The sequence below is a fragment of the Thamnophis elegans genome, chromosome 5 (assembly GCF_009769535.1).
Source record: "Thamnophis elegans isolate rThaEle1 chromosome 5, rThaEle1.pri, whole genome shotgun sequence".
Lineage (NCBI taxonomy): Eukaryota > Metazoa > Chordata > Lepidosauria > Squamata > Colubridae > Thamnophis > Thamnophis elegans.
The window spans coordinates 75,654,265-75,676,510 of NC_045545.1; the positions used below are offsets into that span (position 1 = coordinate 75,654,265).

The 22,246-nt window shown below is 38.0% G+C and overlaps 1 protein-coding gene across 4 annotated transcripts in view; it reads right to left on the reverse strand.

Annotated features, from left to right (window-relative positions):
* Positions 1–929: 929 nt before the first annotated feature.
* The window catches only part of GDAP1L1 (ganglioside induced differentiation associated protein 1 like 1), a 55,414-nt gene continuing 34,097 nt past the window's right edge, over positions 930–22,246 (reverse strand). For 2 of the 4 annotated variants that reach the window (XM_032218845.1, XM_032218844.1), the window contains 4 exons: positions 17,882–18,055; positions 9,069–9,166; positions 7,201–7,315; positions 930–1,273 (listed from right to left, as the gene is read on the reverse strand). In XM_032218845.1, coding sequence (XP_032074736.1) covers positions 930–1,273; positions 7,201–7,315; positions 9,069–9,166; positions 17,882–18,055 — 731 coding nt within the window. The remainder of the gene's footprint in view (positions 1,274–7,200; positions 7,316–9,068; positions 9,167–17,881; positions 18,056–22,246) is intronic. The other 2 variants (XM_032218846.1, XM_032218847.1) reach the window with 2 other exon arrangements.

Genomic DNA, 22,246 nt, shown 5'->3' on the forward strand with positions numbered 1-22,246 from the left:
ATAGCATTGATGCTCATTATTCTTTCCAACATGCAAAAGGCACAATAAAGTGAGAAATATGATTTTTTTTTGTGCAAAGTGTTTTCTAATAAAAATACACTACAAGAAAAATAACTGAGGAAAAAGTCCCCAAAAAGGAGTGGGAAGGGGGGTGTCAAATTTCTTGAAGATTATTTAGAATTAATGAAAACAATTATGTTCTTAAGAGTCCACAAAGGTTCCATTGGTGAAAGACACTTGGCAAATTCATGGAAACAAGCTGGAGACAAACTCCCTGATGAATCAGAATTTCATCTATGAAATTAAGTGCTGTAATCAGAGAAAACTATAAGACATAACTAAAAATTAAAAAAAATCAAGAGTTAAATTCAAGTTAATTTAAAAAACCTTGATCCAAACAAATTAAAAATACAAAGAAAAAAACTCATCGTTTTATGCTAAAACTTCACAATTGTGATCCAACTCACTGCATCTGTTCTATTTGTTTTTTAATCCTTTTTTAAGCACAACACAAAAACAGCTTATAGAAAAGTCCTTGTTATTTGCATCTGTAAGGGAAATAATGTGCTATGTGATTGAAAAACCTGTGGAAAAATTTAGAAGCGCCACAGAATCCCATCTCTCAGTTTTGTAATTCATTTGCTAGTTGTTTCCTGGGGTGCTTGACTGCTAAAAGGCTGTTTTGTTCCACAGTGGGTATATAAACATACCCCACAATTTATAGATTTATAATACTGACACCTACAAAAAGTTGAATATTTTTGTTGACTTGCGTCCTTGCAGTATAGGTTTCCTACTTCTAGACTATGGAATGTTACATTAACAGTATAGTTATTCATATTGGTTTCAAATTTCATTATAGTTACTGAAGATTCATCATAGTTTCACACAGCACAGAGACATCAAACTAAACATCAAAACAGCCGGCACTAGATATATTTTTTCTTTAGATACCAATAAGCAAAATATCCCATCCCCCCTAGAGATCCCATGAGGAAAGAGGCCCCCAAAAAGGATGGAGGTTTCCGTTTGACCAGCCTGAATGCATTGGGTACCACTGCTGAGAGGAGAGTAGTATGGATGTCCCCCAAGACTTTCCTGAAAGCAAAACGTTTTTGTATCCTTTCAAAGAAGTTCTGTAGGTTGGGTCTGCTGCCATCTTCCCAGTATTTCTTTGAGAGTCCTAGGAACTTGAGGCGGTGTAACGTGGCTCCCAGCAAAACATCAGCCAAGGTGAATGCACATCCACAAAGCCAGAGTTCACATTTCTGCCCTGGAGAATGAAGCTACAATAATTATGTTGCATTGGAAGACATAAACCAAAATGCTGCAATTGACCCTTACTTCATTGGCTTTTGATGGGGACCAATTAAACTGTCTTCTAGTAATAGATCTCTGGCAACTATCTGATTCAATAGTTCATGAATTATATCCCTCCTTTTTGCATCTAAGTTGGGAGGGGGGATGAGCCAAGCATGATTGTGGGATATATTTTGCTGCTTGAAGAGCACTTGGCTGCAAACAGATTATTTTAATAGCTAGGATAGAAAATGCTATAAACATTCTCCTCTATCCCTGGTAATTTAAGCTCCATATATTAATTAACTAACAATTTGCTACCTTTTAAAGGACATTAAAATCAGAAGCTTTTGTAATTATCTACTTAATGTTAGTGCTACCCCAATTATGCATTTTAATCATTGTCAGTTCTTCAGTTTCAGAAATGTTAATGAACAAAGGGGAAATGGTTGCTGTCATATTTATATTCTGTCTTTTTACTAGAATGGGAAGGGGCTGACACAGTGATGTTACCAAAGAGAACTGCCAAATTTAATTAATTGCAGAAATTGCAGGTGTGGTTTGGGTGATCATATGCTCCAAGCCCTGACTTTTACAACATACGTAGAAAGAAAGTAGGACTTTGAGGACGTGGTCATAGCGGCCATATTGATTTTTTTATTCCCCCTACAGACACTTTAGTATCTTTTTTTTCCTTTTTTGAAAAGTAAAATCAGATCATTAAGACATTTAAAGTCTTTACAGGCTATGTTCATTCTTATTTCATTCTGAAAACCTGGAAAATTTAAGCTGTCAAATTTGGGTGGCTTGCTTCCAAATTTCTCAGGAGGATATGTAGGAGTTCAAGATGACAGAGCAGGATCTTCCCTCACTTTAAGCTCAGTACAAGCCGCTCTCCAGAAAAAGATATGATAAAGCATTTTTTCCCTTTCCAGCTGCTCAGCTTCTCTTACAGCTAGTCCTCAATTTATAACCACAAATTAGCCCAAACTTTCTGTTGCTAAAGGAGAAAGTTGTTAAGTGAATTTTGCCCCACTATATGACTGTACTTCGCACACTTGTTAAGTTAATCACTGTAGTTGTTAAGTTAGTGACATGGTTGTTAAGTGAACCCAGCTTCCCTCTGATTTTGCTTGTCAAAAGCTCACAAAAGGTGATCAAAAGATTCCGGGACAATGCAAGCATCATAAATATGAGCCAGTTGCCAAGCAGATGAATTTTGATCATGTGACCATAAGGATGCTGCAATGGTTGTAAGGTGTGAAAAAATGGTCATAAGTCACTTTTTCAGTGTCAAAACTTTGCATGGTCACTAAGTGATATCTGTACTTCCAACCATGCATATAATTAAGCAGTCTACAGCTGCACCATTGGTACAGTCTTTAAAAACCATGAAACCATCTGCCTTGAACATCTTTATGGTAGTCAGTGATAGCTGGAGCATTATGGATTGAAGGACAATAAAAGAGGAATAATCATAACAAATCCTTAACACTTGCTATTTCATTTTTATTAACCAATTATGGTTCTCCAAATTAATTTCCAGCTGCTCAACCCTATTCATGATCAGTTTTAAGCATTCACGGTAAATGCCTGAAGAAATTAAGCATTAAGCATTAAAAGAATGCTTAATCAGATGAAGCAGGTGCATTCAGCCAACATGCTCAGTTTGATTAACATGAAACTCTTTTTGTGGTTTAGCCAACCTGTTTGGTGACTTTATATTTTAGTTTGTTTGCAACCCTCAAATGGATTAATTCAGGGGTGAAATCCAGCAGGTTCTGACAGGTTCTGGAGAACCGGTAGCGTAAATTTTGAGTAGTTTGGAGAACCGGGAAATGCCACCTCTGGCTGGCTCCAGAGTGGGGTGGGAATGGAGATTTTGCAGTATCCTTCTCCTGCCCACCAAACTACACCCACCAAGCCACACCACACACACCAAGCCATGCCCACAGAACCAGTAGTAAAAAAAAATGAATTTCACCACTGGATTAATTCAATACACAAGGCACTATGTACCATGAAATATATATTCAATATTCAAGTCTTGAAAACTTCAGCTTAACTGATCTGGATAAACTGGCATTTAATTCACCTTTTTTGCCCTGGTTTTTATTCTGATTGTGAGTAGTTTGAATTTGACTTTAGACTTGTTCTTTTATTCTTTGGATTTTAATAATATACAGTAAACACTAATATTCAGAGGAACCAAAAATATTGAAATAATCCTTGGTATTTATATGTTATCTAAATAATTTTATTTCCCTGGATGAAAGATAAGGATTTACTACATTATTTAAAATATTGAACCATACTTTGGGAACACCTGCCTCTAGGGCATAATGTTAGTTAGAAACTAGACATCTCTCCATCTCTTCCATGTCTTTTCTGAATTTCCACAGATCTGTAACTGGTGCAATCTGGTCTATAGTTAAAAAGCAACAGCTCTCAGTCATAATAATTAATGTATGCTGCCAAGGAAGCTATTTTATTTACTAGTGTATAAAATGTACTATTCTAAACTAACTTTTCAGAACATGCTTTTGTCCCTCTTTCTCTACCTCCTACATCATACCATGTCCATAATAATAGTTAGTTGGTTGCCTCTCATTATAGTGGCTGACACTTGGACCTGCAGCTGGCAGGCATCTCGCTGTGAAAGAAGTAGAAGCAGTTTGAGCTCTACAGACTCTGATGACTTTTAAAATTACACAGATTTCCTTTCTGCCCATCAGCACTGACAGGTGCAGAAATTAGAAATGCCATACTGTATTTCAGTAGAGAAGAAAGGACAACCATAAGGAGCCACTTCCTTTTCTAGAAGGCTGCTAAAAACCTCAAGGGCACCAGTTCTCTGCTGTATGAGTAGTGATTCGTGCTAAGATTTTTTTTCCCCTTGGGGAGGAGAATAGAAGGAGATCATTCAAAGTGTGATTGGGTTTTTAAAAAAGGATTGTCTGGATCAGCATTTTTCATTGAAGGGAGTAAAACTGATCAGTTAAGATAAAATCCCAAACACTAATATTTTGAGTTACTGGATTGTTGATTTCAGCGGAGAGAAAGAAAATGCAGTCAGGTAGGATGCTATGAGATGAAAATCTGGATGATCAAATGAATATTTTGTTCAGAGGTTTACAAAGATCTGCACATTCCCAAATGAAAGAAGAATCCAGGTGTTCTCCCTAGTTCATAAAGAGAACCTTTGACTTTTAGCAGAAAAGTAGACTAGAAAAACCACTCTGCTTAATTTCTTCAGTGCACCATTTTGGGCTTTCTTTTTCAGAGAACTCCAGATATTTGAGGGCAAATTGCGGATTATTAGATCACAGGTGGCAGCTCTAGATGACCATGGTTATCTCAGCAGGGTGTATCCTAGTTAGGTCTTGGAGATGGAGAACTATCTGGGGAAAAAAGACCATTCAGGAAGGGATAACATCCATAACACTTCTAAGAAAACTGCAAGTGTGCAGTCACTAGAAATAGAACTTGACCCAAGGCCCTCCTTAATCAACCCTAGCATTTTGGAATGATTTAAAACTGAGATTTTACAAACTAGATTGGGCAAAATATGGAATAAAATCAATGGCGACTATTTAAATCCCTTTAAGATTTGTAGATGATGCTGTTCTCTTCGCACAAGACCCAGAAGAGCTACAAAGACATATACAAGAGCTGCACAAAGCAGAAGAACCATTTGACTTAAAAGCAAACCTGAAAAAGAATCATGTTATGTTTAATAAATTCACCAAAGAAAGAAAAATGTGTATATATGGAGAAGAACTAAATGTAGTAGACCACTACATATACCTTGACCAATGGATCTCAATGGAAGGTGGTACAATAAAGGAAATTGAAAGGCATGTTAAATGTGATTGGCAGGCATTTGGCAAGCTAAGCATAATTGTCAAGAACAACCTCCCCCTATGCCTGAAGAGAAAAGTTTTCAATCAGTGTGTGCTATCTGCTCCAACACATGCCAGTGAAACATGGACACTAAACTCATAATCTATACAAAAGCTAAGAGTGGCACAAAGTGCCATAGAAAGATACATGCTCACCATTAAAAGACAAGATAGAAAGACCTGCAGATGGATTAGAGAACAAACAAAAGTATACAATATCAAGAGAGTAAAAAAATGGAAGTGGGCTAGTCGCATAACAAGAAGAACTGATGGCAGTTGGACCAATGGATCCCAGTTGATAAAAAGCATCTACAAAAGAGACCTAAAACAAGAAGAGTTGATGACATCAGCAAGTATTGCAGACCCGATTGGCAAAAGAAAGCTCAGGACTGTATTGATTGGAAACATGGAAGAGGCCTTCATCCTGCAGTGGATAGACAATAACTAAAATGATGATGATAAAACTGAGATTAGCTGGAAAGCAAACAGTCTGCTAAAAATGCACAGAGATCTCATAGACATTGTGGGCCCTTCCTAAAATAATTAGCTTTTATAAGACACCTTCTAAACCTAATGTTCCAATTTTGTTGCTCAGATCCCTTCAACAAAATAGTTGGCAGATATCCTTCATATGCTATGTTCAAAAAGGATGAAAAGAAGACCTGGGCAACTTGATGTTAACACCAGGCTAAATTCTGTAACAGATTTTTAAGTACTTGGTTTAGAATAATTCAGAAAAGAATGAATTGCTTGGCAGTACTCAAAATGATTTCACTAAGAACAAGTCATGCCAAATTAATTTGATTGACCAATTTAGAGGACACGGTGTTCCAAGCAAAGCATCTGACAAAGTTTCCCAGGAGATTCTAATAGCTAGTATAGCAAAACGTGGGCCTGATTATTCCACTGTGGATATAGAGCTGGTGAAACAATTCAGTAGCTTTGCATAAAATGGAAAAGAGATGATGAATGACATAGGGCTCCGTTCTAGCCTCTGTACAGTTCAGCAAATGTATAAATGACTTGGAAAAAGTGATAGAAAATAAGAATATAAATTTGCAGATAACATGATTAGAAATTGTGCTATTGGAATAACAAACACTTGGGAGGATATTATCAAAGTGCAGAAGGATTTTGACAAAGTGAAATGTTGAATAGAATTTAATTTTAACAGGAACTAAACAATATGTGATGTATTTGTGGGGGAAAAAATCCTGGTGTACCTTAAGAAAAGCAAAAAGTCAAGATTAGATTTGTTGGATACTGGATGGAAGCAAATAAATTTCATAAATAAAGATTAAAATATATTATCATATCTCTTTCTCCATACGGCATTGCTCATTGTTCAGACCACACCTAGAATAATGTCCCAGTTAAATATCATTTTATGTGTCCAGTGAAATCTCATTTTAAGAAGATTGATAAATTGATCAGTTGATAATTATATTAGCACAAGTGTGCATGTCTTAGTTAATTGTATATTTTGTGCAATTAAAATATATAAAAGGTTATTACACAACAGATCACTGTGATCTATACTACTGTGTGCATATATATGTATGGCTGTGTGTGTATATGTTCCATCATAACTTTGGAACACCTTGAGCAATTTCAACCAAACTTTAGTACACAGATGACTTACTCTCTGGAAACAAATTCTGTGGCGGTAAGACACCCCTAACACTCCTTGGAGTGTGTGTTTTGTTAAGATACAGCCTGTTGTGCCTTAAAATGGATCTACTGTGCTACCATAAAGTGGCTTCTATTGTACAGCGCAGCGGAATTGCGGCTTCACAGTATTCCACACGGGGGTGTCCTCTGATAAGGGGGAAAATCCAACATTAGAAATGTTTGGTCTGGGCATTTTCTCCCTGTAAATAAATACCCGGGCAACGCCAGCTATCAGCTAGTAGATGAAAAAGTTAAACAAGTATCAGAAACTTCTACAAGTCACCAGAGAGAATCTAGGAAATAATGTTCAAATGAACATAATGCATACCTTGATATTCAATTTTTCTCTTCTCCAGTTCAGCTTCAATTTGATCTAGCACCATTCCCAGATCTCCCAGGATTTTCTTCAGATAGTTCACATTGTCGTGCTCCAGAATTTTGGCCTAAATGAAAATAACAAAGGCCTTACTACCAAAAAAAAAAATAGCTTGCACAGTAATGAATATCCAATTGGATGTAGGTGATTTATTTTTAAAAAAAGGAAATCTGTTATTAAAATAGCTTTAATAGAAAGAGATGCAGCTGGTTGGGTTTACAAATTATCCAACAATGAAAGCAGCCTTAGCCTGCTGATTCTTGCACTCTCTGTAGCAATTTGTAATCTGTGGTCTGGAAGGCTAGGAATACAATGAAGCGTCAGCTTCTTACTAGATTGGGAGACTCAAATAGAAAAGTGCTTTCCTCCCAAAGACAGGATAGCAATAGCACTGAGACTTAAAGTATATACCGCTTCACAGTGCTTTATAGCCCTCTCTAAGCGGTTTACAGAGTCAGTGTATTGCCCCCAACAATCTGGGTTCTCATTTTACCCACCTTGGAAGGATGGAAGGCTGAGTCAACCTTGAGCCTGGTGAGATTCGAACTGGCAAATTGAAGGCAGCTGGCAGTCAGCAGAAGTAGCCTGCAGTACTGCATTCTGACCACTGCGCCACCGTGGCTCAAATCTCATTTTTGGTTTATGCTGATGTTTTGCTTTCTTCCAGCAACTGCACTGAAGTCCAGAGAGTATTTCTGAAACATTTTCTTCCATGTATGAATGCATGGATTTTTAATTTTTTAAAAAAAGTATCATTGCTCACAATATTTGTCAGTATAGGATGAATATATATATATAGACAGAATATCAAGTAGAAAAATATAAAAGACCAATACCCCTATAACAATTTTAACATAGCGAGTTCTTCCATTCTATCACTTTTCTTTTTCAAAAACAATTTTAATAATGCAGAAGCCATTGTTGCCTTGGCATTCAACCACTATCCCTTTTTAAAGTAGTCCTTAAGTTACAATAGTTCATTTAGTGACCATTCAAAGTGACATGACTGTTTTTCACACCGGCGACTTTTGCAGCATCCTCATAGTCATGTGGTCAAAATTCAGATGCTTGGCAATTGATTCATATTTATGATGTTCACCTTTTGCAACCTTCTAACAAGCAAAGTCAATGGAGAAACCAGATTCACTTAACATTCTTAATAACTTAAAACTGCAGTGATTCACTTAATAACTGTGGCAAGAAAAGGTCATAAACTGGGGCAAAACTCACTTAACAATTATCTCACTTAACAACATAAATTTTGGGCTAAATTTTGGTCATACGTTGAGGCCCACTGTATTTATCTTAGTTCTTTTTAAGATCAGTCAAGGTAGGAACATTGTTTTCTACTAAGGGGAAGTGATGTGAAAGTTAAAAGATAAAAGAAACGGGGGTGCTAAAGTATGAATAGATGATGTCTGCTACATTAATTAATTCAATTATATATTATTAATGCGGGAAAAGTAGTGAGAGCCACATACAAATTATTCATAATCATTACATCAATTCATTCTAGTACAGATTCTTAATTAAATGTGATGAGTTTTGTCTATTGCAGATGAATCAATAGACAGTCTGGCTACCTGCTCAATTTTAAGTTCGCCCCAGGGGACCATTGTTTATCTCATGTATCCCACTGCCTTTTTCACAGCCTTGGAGCACCATCCACCTTCTTGGAATCTCTCTGAGTGAGAATGGGAAGTTCGTGGGAAATGCCCAATGGTTAGTGGAAATTAGACTGAAGTCAATATCTGTATCCATCCCATACCTCTATAGTGTTTCCATATCTAATAATAAAACGCTTTTTGTGCTTGTCTCACCATAAGTTTCTTCTGTTTGGAAAGGTATGGTTCCGTTAGTTGTGCATCATCATCATCATCCAACTTCATCAGATCTGAGCTGGCATTAACTAAATGTCCTAAAGAGAAGAAAATATAAATGGTTTGCATGCCTGTGGCAGAGATATACTCCCATCAGAGTGGTGTCTTATTGGTAGTAGAAACCTCATTCTTTTACAAAACTGTTACATTTGTTTTATTAACTGCACTAAAGAAATGATAACAATAAGATGAATGAAGGATCAAGGAGTAAAATAGGTTTCCTTTAAGGTTCAAGATATTATGTTTTGCCCATATTTTGTAGCTGGATTTTTGAAAGATCAGACACAGAGTAAATGTTTTGCATACAAGTGAGTGGGGCAAACTCACTTGATAAATGTTTCACTTAGCAACATAAATTTTGGGCTCAATTGTGGTCATAACTCAAGGAGTATCTGCAATGAATTTCAATTCTATTACATTAGAGAACACAATTTGATGCAAATGTCTGAAGAGACTTTGAGAACTACATCAAGGTGTTCAGGTTGTACATCCCTGTTCCAGATCATAATCTGGTTATTTCTGAGTCTGTTCAATTTTGATTGTTTGTGAGTGCTGGTGTTATGTCATATTTTAGATTAGTATTTTTTAAAGGAAAAGAGAAAGCATTTATAGTCTCCCATAATCATCTCTCAGTTATGGTGGAATTAAATCAGGCATACTTCCTGGCAGATTTTTCTGACCTAGGCTTCCTGAGAAAGTAAAAGCACATGCTTAGTCCCCAAAACCCTCTTTTTATTTCAATGACTGTGAATTATGTTCATTCACAGCCCATAATGAGTCACAAATAGTTTGTAAAGAGTCTGACAGAAGTCTGCCAAAGTCTTTCAGGATAAGGCTGATAAGCACCCACCTTTATCTCCTTTGAAACACTGCTAAACATGTAATTGGCAATTAGCTTTGCAAGGCAACACAGTGCACAGAGTGAAAACAGAACTTAAATTTAAACAGAATTTAAACTGACCAGAACAAACAAAATTGCTTCCTGCAAATGCTCACAAGCCTTTGCACCTCCTTTATGTCTTATGGGAGGGGCCAATCATCTCCAAGCCTTATTCTTAAGTTGTTCCTTTTGTCTTAACTGTTTTTGCCTTCTGGCAGCTCTGCGCATGCACACACTGGGAACAGACTACGCCTGTTCCTCTGCCTCGCTGATGTCCAACTCAGGAGGCTCTGAAGGCAGAATATAACTCCCAGATGGCCCTGGCCCCCTCTCTGCCTCTGACGCAGAGTCCTTGTCTGAGCCTTCCCCAGACTCCAGGACTGGCCCATGTTCCTCCCCAACCTCCTCACTGTCCGACTCTGCTGCCAGCTCCGCAGGCCACTGGCGGACCACAACACAGATAATAATCAATATCCCAAAGCATATCCATAAACCCACAGGGAGCTAATGCAAAGGTTTAAAAAAATAGCTTCACAGGACTATGGCTGAATGCTCCAACCAGAAAACTTGGCAGTTTTGTTTTGATTAATTAATTGTGATTCCTGCTAACATGAACCTTTCAGCTATATGGTTCTGTGATTTCCAGAGCTCCAAGCTAGCATAAGAAAAGCCAACCTGTAATTCTTGAGAGTTGTGGTCATGATACTTCTACAGACACTAGGTTGAGGCAAACTATCTAAGGTTGATAAAATCATGAGTTTAAAATCATAAAATCATACATTTGAAATCTTACTGGCAAATTTATCAAGACATAAATGAGACCTACTTCAAGGGAAAGGCCAATTTTGAGCAAATGCATTAGCAGTACTCTTTTTAATCTAAATTAAATAGTGGATACATTATACCAATAATGATCTGTGTTCATTCTTTTCCCATCTTGACATTTCACCTCCCTTAGGTAATCACTTTTAATTATCACAGCATCATGGGCTCAGCAAAAGCCATGCTTGAACTATAAATCAATCTCTTAGTTGCTCTTTATATCTAGCACAGCCAAAGTAATTAACCTTCTACAGCAGTTCATTTGTTCTTTTTTTTTATAGAAGATTTTACTGGACAAATGAGGCCATAATTTGCAGTGTAGCCTCATATTATCTATGATTTAAAAGGTCACAACAAAAAGAAAGGGGGCATATTATTTTTAAAAATGGCAGCTTCACTTTCAAGAAATGTTTGGGGCTACAGTTTGAGAACATTTGGATGTTTCAAGGTATATGGTTAGAATCTTGATGATCTGATAGTTTGAAGACCTTAGAGTTAGTCTTCCTCCACTGCATCTAATATTATTTGGCTTGGAAACAGACTTGTCAATGAAAAAAAAAAGTAAAATGAAAATAAGTAATGCATCATGGCTCTTGAGATTGAGGTGATTGAAGAGGTTTCTGATACATTTGAATATAGTTTTGAGTAGTACTGTCAGGAAATTCAGTTTGCATGCAGAAATGTGGATACAATTGCAAGATAAACCGTGGCTAGATTTGTTCCTCTATATCAGTGGTTCTCAACCTTCCCAATGCCGCGACCCTTTAATACAGTTCCTCATATTGTGGTGACCCCCAACCATAAAATTATTTTTGTTGCTACTTCATAACTGTAATTTTGCTACTGTTATGAATCGTAATGTAAATATCTGATATGCAGGATGTATTTTCATTATTACAAATTGAACATAATTAAAGCATAGTGATTAATCTGCCAATCTTGGTTTGGGAGAAGATCAGCCAGGCTGGGATTTTCCAGGATAAAACGACCTCCTTGCCTGCTTCCAGCAGCAGTTCGTGGTTTACATGAGTTTCACTTTGTTAATTTTACTTTTTTACATTCCTTTCCCCACCCACCCACACAGTTTGTTTTCTTTCTTTCTTTCTTTCTTTCTTTCTTTCTTTCTTTCTTTCTTCTTTCTTTCTTTCTTTCTTTCTTCTTTCTTTCTTTCTTTCTTTCTTCCTTTCTTAACACAGATTAAGAAGTTGCCCTTTAAATGGGATTTTAAACGGAGGCTTAAGCTACATCGAACTGTATTCCGAGTGGAATTCCTCGGGATGGAAGGAATGGGTGGGCAGGTCCTGTCCTCCCCTACAACCTCTCCTGCCAGCCCTTCCCAGGGCCCAAAAAGCCTCCGAGCTCAATTTAGCCTGCAGGATAGGACTGGTGGCGGGGGTGGCAAAGGCAGCGTCCAGGCCCAAGGCGGCTTGAATCCTGGCATACACCTGCCTGGGCAAGAGCCCGTCCCGCCAGCTGAAGCTGGTGGCCCGACTGCTCTCTCCGGGTGCCTTCAAGCCCTTGTGCAGGCAGCTGGGCTGAAGCGGCACTGCCTACCGCGCTTGCTTCGAACGTACGTCGGAGCTGAGGCTGATCCGCTACCCAGAAGAACCCGTCTCTTTCCCCTTCAGCGCCTTGGCCTTTCCTGGCGTGGAGACTGGGCGGGGCGGCGTCTGGGTTGCGCCTGGAGCAGGGAGGAGGCTGCTTCGCCACCTGGCGCTCTTCATGCACCTGCCGCTTCAGGATGCACTCCTCAGCATGGCCGACGCCGGTGGAGGTGGATGGTCTTAGGTGACCTCTGTGAAAGGTTCGTTCAACCCCCAAAGTGGTGGCGACCCACAGGTTGAGAACCACTGCTCTATATGGTTACTCGTTTACATTACTTGACCATTTTGAAAGCATCCAATTCATTTTCTATGAATTTTTCTGTAACCAAAAGAAGCAACAGACTTGGATGAATCCTGAAGCCTGCAGAATTTTAAATAAATTCTAAGAAAAGGCGAATCAAAAACAGTTCAGTGAGAATTGAACAAACTGAGAATGCTCAGTAATTATTAGGGGGGGGGGACCAGAAAATTGGGGATAAGGATAGAATAGCGCAGGCTCAAAGAGGACTGCAACATTTTGTTGAAGAATCCTCTTGTAATATTAAAAGGAGAGATTTAAATAAACATAATAGTCTTACATTTAGTTGCTGCATTTGCAGTAGGTTTCACTGCAACAAACAAAATGCAATCAGAATACGACCTTCATTCACCTCACATTTAGGATTTCAAATTATGTTCCCAAACATTTCCTGTAGCATATCTGATTGCAATTTCACCCACAGCAAATCAATAGTTTAAATAGGGCTTTCCTTCTTTCAATATGCGTGCAGACAAATATTTTACTAATTGCAAATTCTACTGTGTAAAATATCCATGCCTACAAATGAAGGAAATATATGCTTAGTCAGGATTCAATAGATAGTTTCATAATAATATCACATTTAGTGATATTTAGAGAAGCAATTCATTGCTTTAATTAAAAGTTCTTTATATCTTCTATAGTGTGATTCTCTCTTAATGCTGACTGAAGTAGACTATTTGCAGAACAATGTCTCAGTAGCTTTGGAGCTAAGTATATGTTCCTCTTCTCTTCAATTTCTATTGATCTGTCAGACTGGATTAGAACTGAAGCTATTTTTCTGACAAACCTCTAGTGCTGTGGCTTTCACAATTGCCCTCAACTTTTTTTTTATGAATGGGTTTTGACAACAAAACGACTAGGAATAGATTCACACATTCTAACAACAATTGGCATTAAAAAGGAGAAGAAAGGGAAGTTGTTCAAAGTAGCTTTGCTTCCAACCAGCATCTAGTGAGATGCTGTAGTACACCTGATAATCGCAAATCATCAAGTAAAGTAATGAATTAGAAAGTGAGGCTGTTGTATTTGTTTTAAAAAGTAGCCATCTAATTCAAAAAAGACATTTGTGTTTAATGGAGACACTTAGCTGCTGGACTGGAGAACAACGATAAATATCTAACATAAGGAAAGGTAAAGAAAAAATGAGAATAATGCACTGGAAATGAACATAAATTACTTAAATCTTAGACAAACAGGTCATGCTCAGACTATCTATCTTTCCCTTTTTTCTGCCCAACTGCTTTTGGCAGCTTTTTAAACTTCAGTGATCTTTGGAGAAGTGAAAATAATTCTGACTTTAGATAAGGACTGGCCAGCAGTATCATTAACCTGGGGTTACATTATACTTTGATTTTTTATTTAGTTGCTATTGGTGGCTATTTAAAGTGATATGGCAAGGAAGAGGCCTGAAGCAGCCTTTGGTAGAAAACATTGCCTGAAAGTAAATGGTGCCCGGCAGATCCTGGGGAGTTCTGTGCTTGCAGGGGCAACCGTGCTGAGGCTCACATGCCTTGGAGAATAGCATGAGGTGGACTTTTTAAAAACTTATTTTATTTATTATTTTTTTATGAAGTTCATCTCTTCTGTTAGGTGACCTTTTGAGTGGTAGCAGTGGCATTAGGGCTGAAGTCAAAGCTTGGGCCTCGCTGTCAGGCCCTGCCCCAGATCAGTGTTTCGGTGTGTGCATGCGCATGCAAGAGAGAGAGAGAGAGAATTATTTCTTTTCTGTTTTGTTTGGGATAGGGATTGAGATGCCAGCAGAAAGAAGTTAGACATTTTCTGTGTCAGGCCTGGAAGCCATTTTTTGCATTGGGCCTTCAGGCCTGCCACACTTAATGCTGTGGGGAAATGGGAGGGGGGATTATATGGCGTATGGGAAATATATAGTCTAAATAACATTCCTTTCTCAGAGAGTCAAGGACAATTTGCCCTGCAAGTTGGGAAAACTGCTGTTTCGTTAGGAGTAAGCTCACAATATAGTCAGAAATTTACTTTAGACTTTTCCTTTTTTATTTTTGACTTCAGGTACAAATAGTGTTTTACTTTCAAATAATAACAGTTTCAAGTGGGCCTATAAATCAGCTGCAGATCCGTAAAAGAGATAGATTCTTGCATTCCTGCAGGGCCAGGAGGCAAGAGCAAGAAACCAACAGTGTAAAGATTTGTAAAAGGGAGACTATTTCTAGCCAAACAAGAGAAAGGCCATGAAAGTTGCTGTTATGTAGCTCCAATTGCTGGCATGGTTTAATTGGGAAATTTGCCACCTGTTCTCTCAAGAAGATGAGCCCCTTTCATAGCTGCTGGAATATTCTTAGGTTAGGCACCCTGCCATTTTAAAATTATTATTATGTGATGTTTATCACAGCTTTTGATCAACTCAGGATGGTGTACACATGTACGTATTCCTCATATTTTACTCGTAGTAACAACTCTGTGAAGTAGACTTGGTTGAGAAAGAGTGATGGCCCAATTTCACTCAGCTGATTTTCACGTCTAAGGGAGGATTAGAACTCCATCTCCTGATTTCTAGTCCAGCATTTTAGGAACCACAACAAACTAGCTGTCCAGTGTGGGAACCGTCCAGTACATTATTTGCCTCTGTCTCCACTTTATCAATTCATTAGTTCTGAAAGCTGCTCTGGTATTTGATTGCCTACTCTCTCCCCAGGATGACAATGAATCTCCCCAATCAATCCCCAGAGAACTTCACCATATATATATATATATATGTATGTATGTATGTATGTATGTATGTATGTATGTATGTGTGTATATATATATATATATATATATATATATATATATATATATATATATATATATATATATATATATATATATATATATATATATATATATATAATGATTGGTAGATTGGTGCTGGCTGTGTGTCCATCGTTGGTTTTTATTGTAACTGCCTGAGTGGTCGGTGGGGCACATTTCTTGACTAGGGCTGGTTTCCAGATGTCTGGTAGGTGGCAGATATCGTCACATTTATTCATGTTGTGGGGGGTATTTCTCTATTTCAATGGCTTCCATAATTATTCTCTTGTTGAAGTGTTTAGTTTTGGAGATTAATTTGGTTCCTTCAATCTCAACACCCTACACCCCAAAAGACAATTCACCATGGAAATAGAAGCAAACAACCAACTTCCCTTTCTGGACATCCTAATCTACAAAAAACCCAATGGCTCCCTAGGACACACCATCTACCAGGAAAAAAAAAACACCGACCGCTACTTAAATGCACAATCCCATCACCACCTTGCACAGATCAACTCTGTAGCCAAGATCCTCATCTCCAGAACCAAATGCCTAGCCGACAAAGATCACCTGAAAACTGAATTATACACACTCACAAACATATTAACATCCAACGGATTCCAAAGAAAAACAATTACCAACCTAATCCAAAGGGAGACCCCCCAAAAAAACGAGACACAGAACAGGACAACCGCATTGCCCTCCTCCCTTATATCAAAGGCACCACAGATAAAATCAACAAAATTCTCCACAAACACAATATCAAGACAGCCTTCAACACTGACCAAAAAATAGCCAACATCTTAAACCCCAAAGACAAAATCCAGCTAGAAAACCAAGGAGTCTACGAAATACCATGCAAAATCTGCCCTGCAACATACATAGGACAAAGGAATAGGAGAATAAATGCACGCATCGCAGAACACAAGAACACAATAAGAAAAAAAGAAAGAACTTTCTCCCTTTTCCAGCACCTTAAAGCTACAGGACATGAAATTAATTTTGAAGGAATCAAATTAATCTCCAAAACAGAACACTTCAACGAGAGAGAGAGAGAGAGAGGAGGGAGAGAGAGAGAGAGAGAGAGAGAGAGAGATTGATTTCACCGGAGAAGATTGTGACTGGGCAATTAGTATTTGACCACTATTGAGCTGAAGTGCTATCCATACATATGAAAACCATGTTAATACATGATAGCAAAAAACCAGGAGTTGGATAGCATCTTTTCTGACTAATAAACGTCCTAAAAGTCACATTTGATATGCTGCAGCTCACTTCATCAGCTGCACAAACCAGCTTGACTGGTGTAGGATTTAAATTGAGGTGGGGTGGGGGAGAGAATGACAGAATGGTAATACAGATGCAGGTTACATGTGTAACAGACTACAAATATCTTATCTATTGCAATGTGTTATGACCCATTGTGTTCCTTGAGACAGTTGTTTGCTATACGTGAGTTCAATTGGCAGGAATGATAGTTTTCTTTTTAAGTGGCGATACCACAAATTGAATTTGAACTCTTTTCTATAGAAAGCAAAACACACTGCAATTAATTTTTAGTCTTCTACTAAGGAGAAAGGACACCAGCAAAAATGTTCTGAACTGAAATTATCTAGATTGCAAGCTCCTATAAAGATTTTAGGGCAACATAACATCAAGAGATGTTAGATACTCAGAATGCCCATTCATAGTTCAAAAACATCTGGAAAATACCAAGTTTTGAAAGATTGCTTCCCCTAAGCCCCTACACTGGAAGCAGATCTGTGATTTGCCTTTGCATGACAAGATTACTCCTTTTTTTAAGAAGTATTAAAAATGGCACATCAAGAATTAGCCACATCAGCAGATAATTGTTCTTTATTCTTTTGAGTCTATCATTTTCATGTATTATTCTTAGAGTTCCCAAAACATTTTGTGCTATTGGGAAATTATATATTTTCAATGGACCAGGTATTGTCATATATGAGGGGTGTCAAACTTGATTTCATTGAGGGCTGCACCAGGATTGTGTTTGACCACAGGGGGGCTGGGGTGGGCATGGCTGTGATGAGTGTGGCTAGCTCAACTTCACTCGTAACGGGGTGCCTGTGGTGGCACTCTGCCAGTGAAAACGGGCTCCTGAGCTCTGTTTTCGGCAGCAACAGCTTCCTTTGCCAGTGAAAACGGAGCTTGCAAGGGCCGCACATAGTCCTCCCGAGATCCGTTTTCACTGGCAGAGGCACCACCGGCCGTTCCTTCATTGTTTCCAGGGCGACCCCCACAGGCCAGATCTAAGCACCCCGCAGGCTGGATCCAGCCCCCGGGCCTTGAGTTTGACACTCCTGTCATATATCCATATTTATAATCTTCTATTTAATAAAGCCCTCCATAATTGGCCACTTACTGCGAATCTCAGCTGTAGCATACTTTGGAATCATGGAGTCTGTGGTGAGTTCTGGGTGAAGAATACATCCATGAGTGTAGGCATCCATGGGTAAGGAATCTAGGATTTCTCTATACTGCATTACTCGTGAATGAAGGAGGCTTCCGTTCTCAGGAACTAGCTGGATGACGTGCTCTGCAAAACAAGAAACAGTCAAGTTAAAGCAGACTTTAGTTGTATATACAATGCTTTTATCTGATGTTTCTTTTTCTACAAAGCTAACTTCTTATAAACAACTTACTTATTGCAAATAAGTGCTCCATTGTGTGCCTATTTATGGACTCAGATTTAAAGGCTAATTTTGCCTCTCGGATTTGAAATATCAAGGAAATCCCCAGAATTTTACCAAAATTAGCACAAAATTGTTATTTAGCAGTAAGTTATAACCCCAGCAACTAAATATGTATAGTTGAATGACAATTGATAGCAAAAAATGCAAGGGTTTTTCTCTTGTAACGCTAACATAAAGTGATTTTTTAATCTTTAGCTAAGACCTTTGTATTCTTTTCAAACTTCCTGCATCAGCTGCATGTGACATGGCATTGAATAATGGCAGTTCTGTCTTATACTGCTGGGTCCTGCGTTTGTAGGGAAGAATAAATTGGAAAGACTGAATTTAATTTGTAAAGTAATTCTAACTATAGGAATTCAGCAACAGAGTGGTCAACGCCTGGAATGCTCTACCTGATTCTGTTGTTACATCCTCTAACCCTCACAGCTTCAACCTTAAACTGTCTACTGTGGACCTCACCCAGGGGTGAAATTTAGCAGGTTCTGACAAGTTCTGTAGAACATGAGTGGAAATTTTGAGTAGTTCGGACAACCGGCAAATACTATCTCTGCCTGGCCCCAGAGTGGGGTGGGAATGGAGATTTTGCAGTATCCTTCCCCTGCCACGCCCACCAAGCCACGCCCATAGAACTGGTAGTAAAAAAAATGATTTCATCACTGACCTCACCCCATTCCTAAGAGGTCCTTAAGGGGGCGTGCATAAGCGCACTCGCATGCTTACCGTCCTTGTCCTACTGTCCACATTTATTTATTTCTTTTGTTCATGTCCATGTTCATACTTATACCTGCTATTTTGTACATGTTTGACAAACTAAATAAATAAAATAAATAGATAAGTAAATAAATAAAATTTGTTGAGTGGGTGGCAATACTCTGGTTCTAACCATATTAAGCCAGCTTAGAAGATAAAAATACATTTCAGAATTAACTTGATAAGTTAGAGAAATGCATTGATAATGGTAGAATTCAATTTAATAAATGCATTTTTCCAAGCATAAGACAGGATATATCTGGCAGACTTTGCACGAGTACATCTGAAGAGAGTCGTTAAATTGTGCTGATATTAATTTGAATTAGGAGAAGGGAGAAGTAATGTATCTGAACTGGCTCATACATGTTATTAAATCTGAATTAGCGTTACATAAAGACATATCCATAATGCATTACCCGGACATATAATTCATATTTTTCAGAATCTCTACAGGTAGTCCTCAACTTACAATAGTTCACAGTGACTGTTCAAAGTTATAGCAGCACTGAAAAAAGTGGCTTATGACCGTTTTCACATTTACAGCCATTGCATCATCTCCATGATCACATGATCAAAATTCAGACACTTGGGAACTGACTCAGATTTATGACCGTTACAGTGTCCCAGGCTCATGTGATCCCCTCATGTGATCTTCTGACAAGCAAAGTCAATGGGAAAACCAGATTTATTTAACAACTGTGCTACTAATTTAACAACTGTAGTGATTTACTGAACAACTTGGCAAAAAAGGTTGTAAAATGAAGCAAAATTCACTTAACAAATGTTTCACTTGGCAACAAAAATTTTGGGCTCAACTGTAGTCGTAAATCGAGGATTACCTGTACTATTTATGTTAGGCACTGTTTCTGACTTATCTTTTACAGGTTTGATTCTATATTTCAGTCCTCATGTTCCCTTGTCCAAAGAACCTATTCCCTGGCTCTCATCCCAGATCTCCCAAACACCATCCCTGAATCAGTTCATTGTAGAAAATGTCTCTGGTCTCATTAAAGCTATCCTTTCAAAATAATTCACCTAAAGTGCCCCATTATGGTGACAGACGCTTAATTAAAGCTAGTTTTGGAAAGCAGAGAAGATAATGTGGAAGAATGAAAGCATTCTTCTGAATATCTAGTTCTTATTTTAAAGAGGTTTTGGCTTTTATTTACTAATCTCAGTTAACAGTCAGGAAAAAAATATGCAGCATAATTTAGAAGCTTTGTTTTCCTTTCATTTTTTTGCTGTCAAAAGGCTCTGTGGTTTAAATTGTTCCACTGGAGTCTGACTTTTCCTCTGAAATAAATATGAAATCAAATTCTTTATTGCAGGTCAGCCACCCTGCCTGTGTAAAACTGATTAAATAGATTCTACAAATTAGAGCTACAAGATAGAACATACAGATAGAATAAAGTGCACAAAATATATAGATCTACCATCATACCTGCACCATTTTGCTGTCAGCAATATATAAGTTTTACAAGCTGAAAAAACAAATGTTATAATGGTAGGGGTTACCTTGGGATCCTTATCTGCTATTACAAATTACATAAAAATTATTCACTTCATTCCAGAAATAGAATTAGAAGAGTACCTTGTGTATGTCCCAAAAGAATTTACAGCATAATAGAATATGACAGTCTGTGTTTCAATATTATCATCATTACAAGGGCAAAGCCTTTCTGCTGAAGGAATCTAACAAAAAGTTTCCTCCATTTCTGCTGATAGTATAATATTGTACCATGGTAATGTAAATGCTTGCTGAAATTTATTGTTTTGAGTTGATCAGCGTATATTACTGCTTTAACATGTACATCAATGTGTTCCAATTGTACCCTAGAGGAGAGTTTATTATATTCCGATTGTAATTTTATATTAGAACAGAACAGAAGAACAGAGTTGGAAAGGACCTTGGAGGTTTTCTAGTCCAACCCCCTGCTCAGGGATCAAGGATCCTTTGCTTAAGAACCACCATTACCTGGTCCCAACAGGAAATATGCTATGAGAGACAATTCCTCAAGTGACCAGGCATTTATTTATTTATTTATTTATTTATTTATTTATTTATTTATTTATTTATCCGCCTATTTGTGCATGGCAACTCAAGGGGGCTTACAGAATATAAAACCCTATATAATATCAATAAAACTAATAAAAGAAGTGTCATATGTGTGATGATTTAACACAATATAAAGGCAGACAGCAAGGAGCTTGAACCAGAGGCTTGTCTTTACTCAGCAGCAGCCATCTTACAACAACTTCCTACCCCACAGATCACATGACTAGAAATGTTAACTGTTTCCTAACATGCATAAAGAACTGGGCATAACAATTGAACTTAAGATATAACATAAAACATACACATAATTACATCTTCCCTCTTAAGTATAAGACATCTAATATAATACAAAGTCTTTCCATATTTTTGGTTTAATAGCTTGACCATAGTGAGAGAAAGTAACCACTGTCTCATCAGCAGTAGGATTGCTGTCAAGTTGAGAGTCACTCTCAGCATTGTCACATGCTAATACGCTTACGTTATCCTTGGTGTCCTCGGTAGACTATATCCGTGTTTAGGTGTTTTGTGCTATGATTCATTTGTGCTTCATTTTCCTTGTTATTTGCTTCTTCTGATGAAGTATCAGCGGCAGTGTCTGGACGAAGATGACGCCTGTTTCTTCCCAGTTGCTGTCCACACTTGGTTTCAACTACATATGATTTTGGTGAATTGGCTTCTCTGACAATTCAAGCAGGCCCCCATGTTCTCTCAGTGACTCTGTGTCTCACAGCCTGCCCAGCACACAGTGGACGAAGAGACTTGGTAGATTTATCAAAATACTGTTTTTGCTTTCTCATGTTTACCCACTCATGTGGGTTAGAAAACAGCTGTAATTTATGTGGTGCAATAGGCCATGTGGTCCTCAGTGTTCTCCCCATTAGCAGCTGTGTAGGTGAGCATAAATCCTCAATGGGTGTTGCACGATAGTTTAACAGGCCTAAGTACACATCCTGCCCTGATGATTGTGCTTTCTGTATAATGGATTTGGCTATGCCAACATACTTCTCTGCTAGGCCATTTGCCTGTGGGTGATAAGGGCTTGTGGGTTTGTGCCTGATTCCCCATTCATGCAGGAAGCACTGGAATTCAGCACATGAGAATTGTGGCCAATTGTCCGACACAAGTTCTTCACACACTCCATGTCTTGAAAGTATTGTCTTAAAAACCCATATTGATGCTTTTAGACTTCCCAGCTGCACTAGTTCAAAGTATTTGCTGTAGTAGTCTA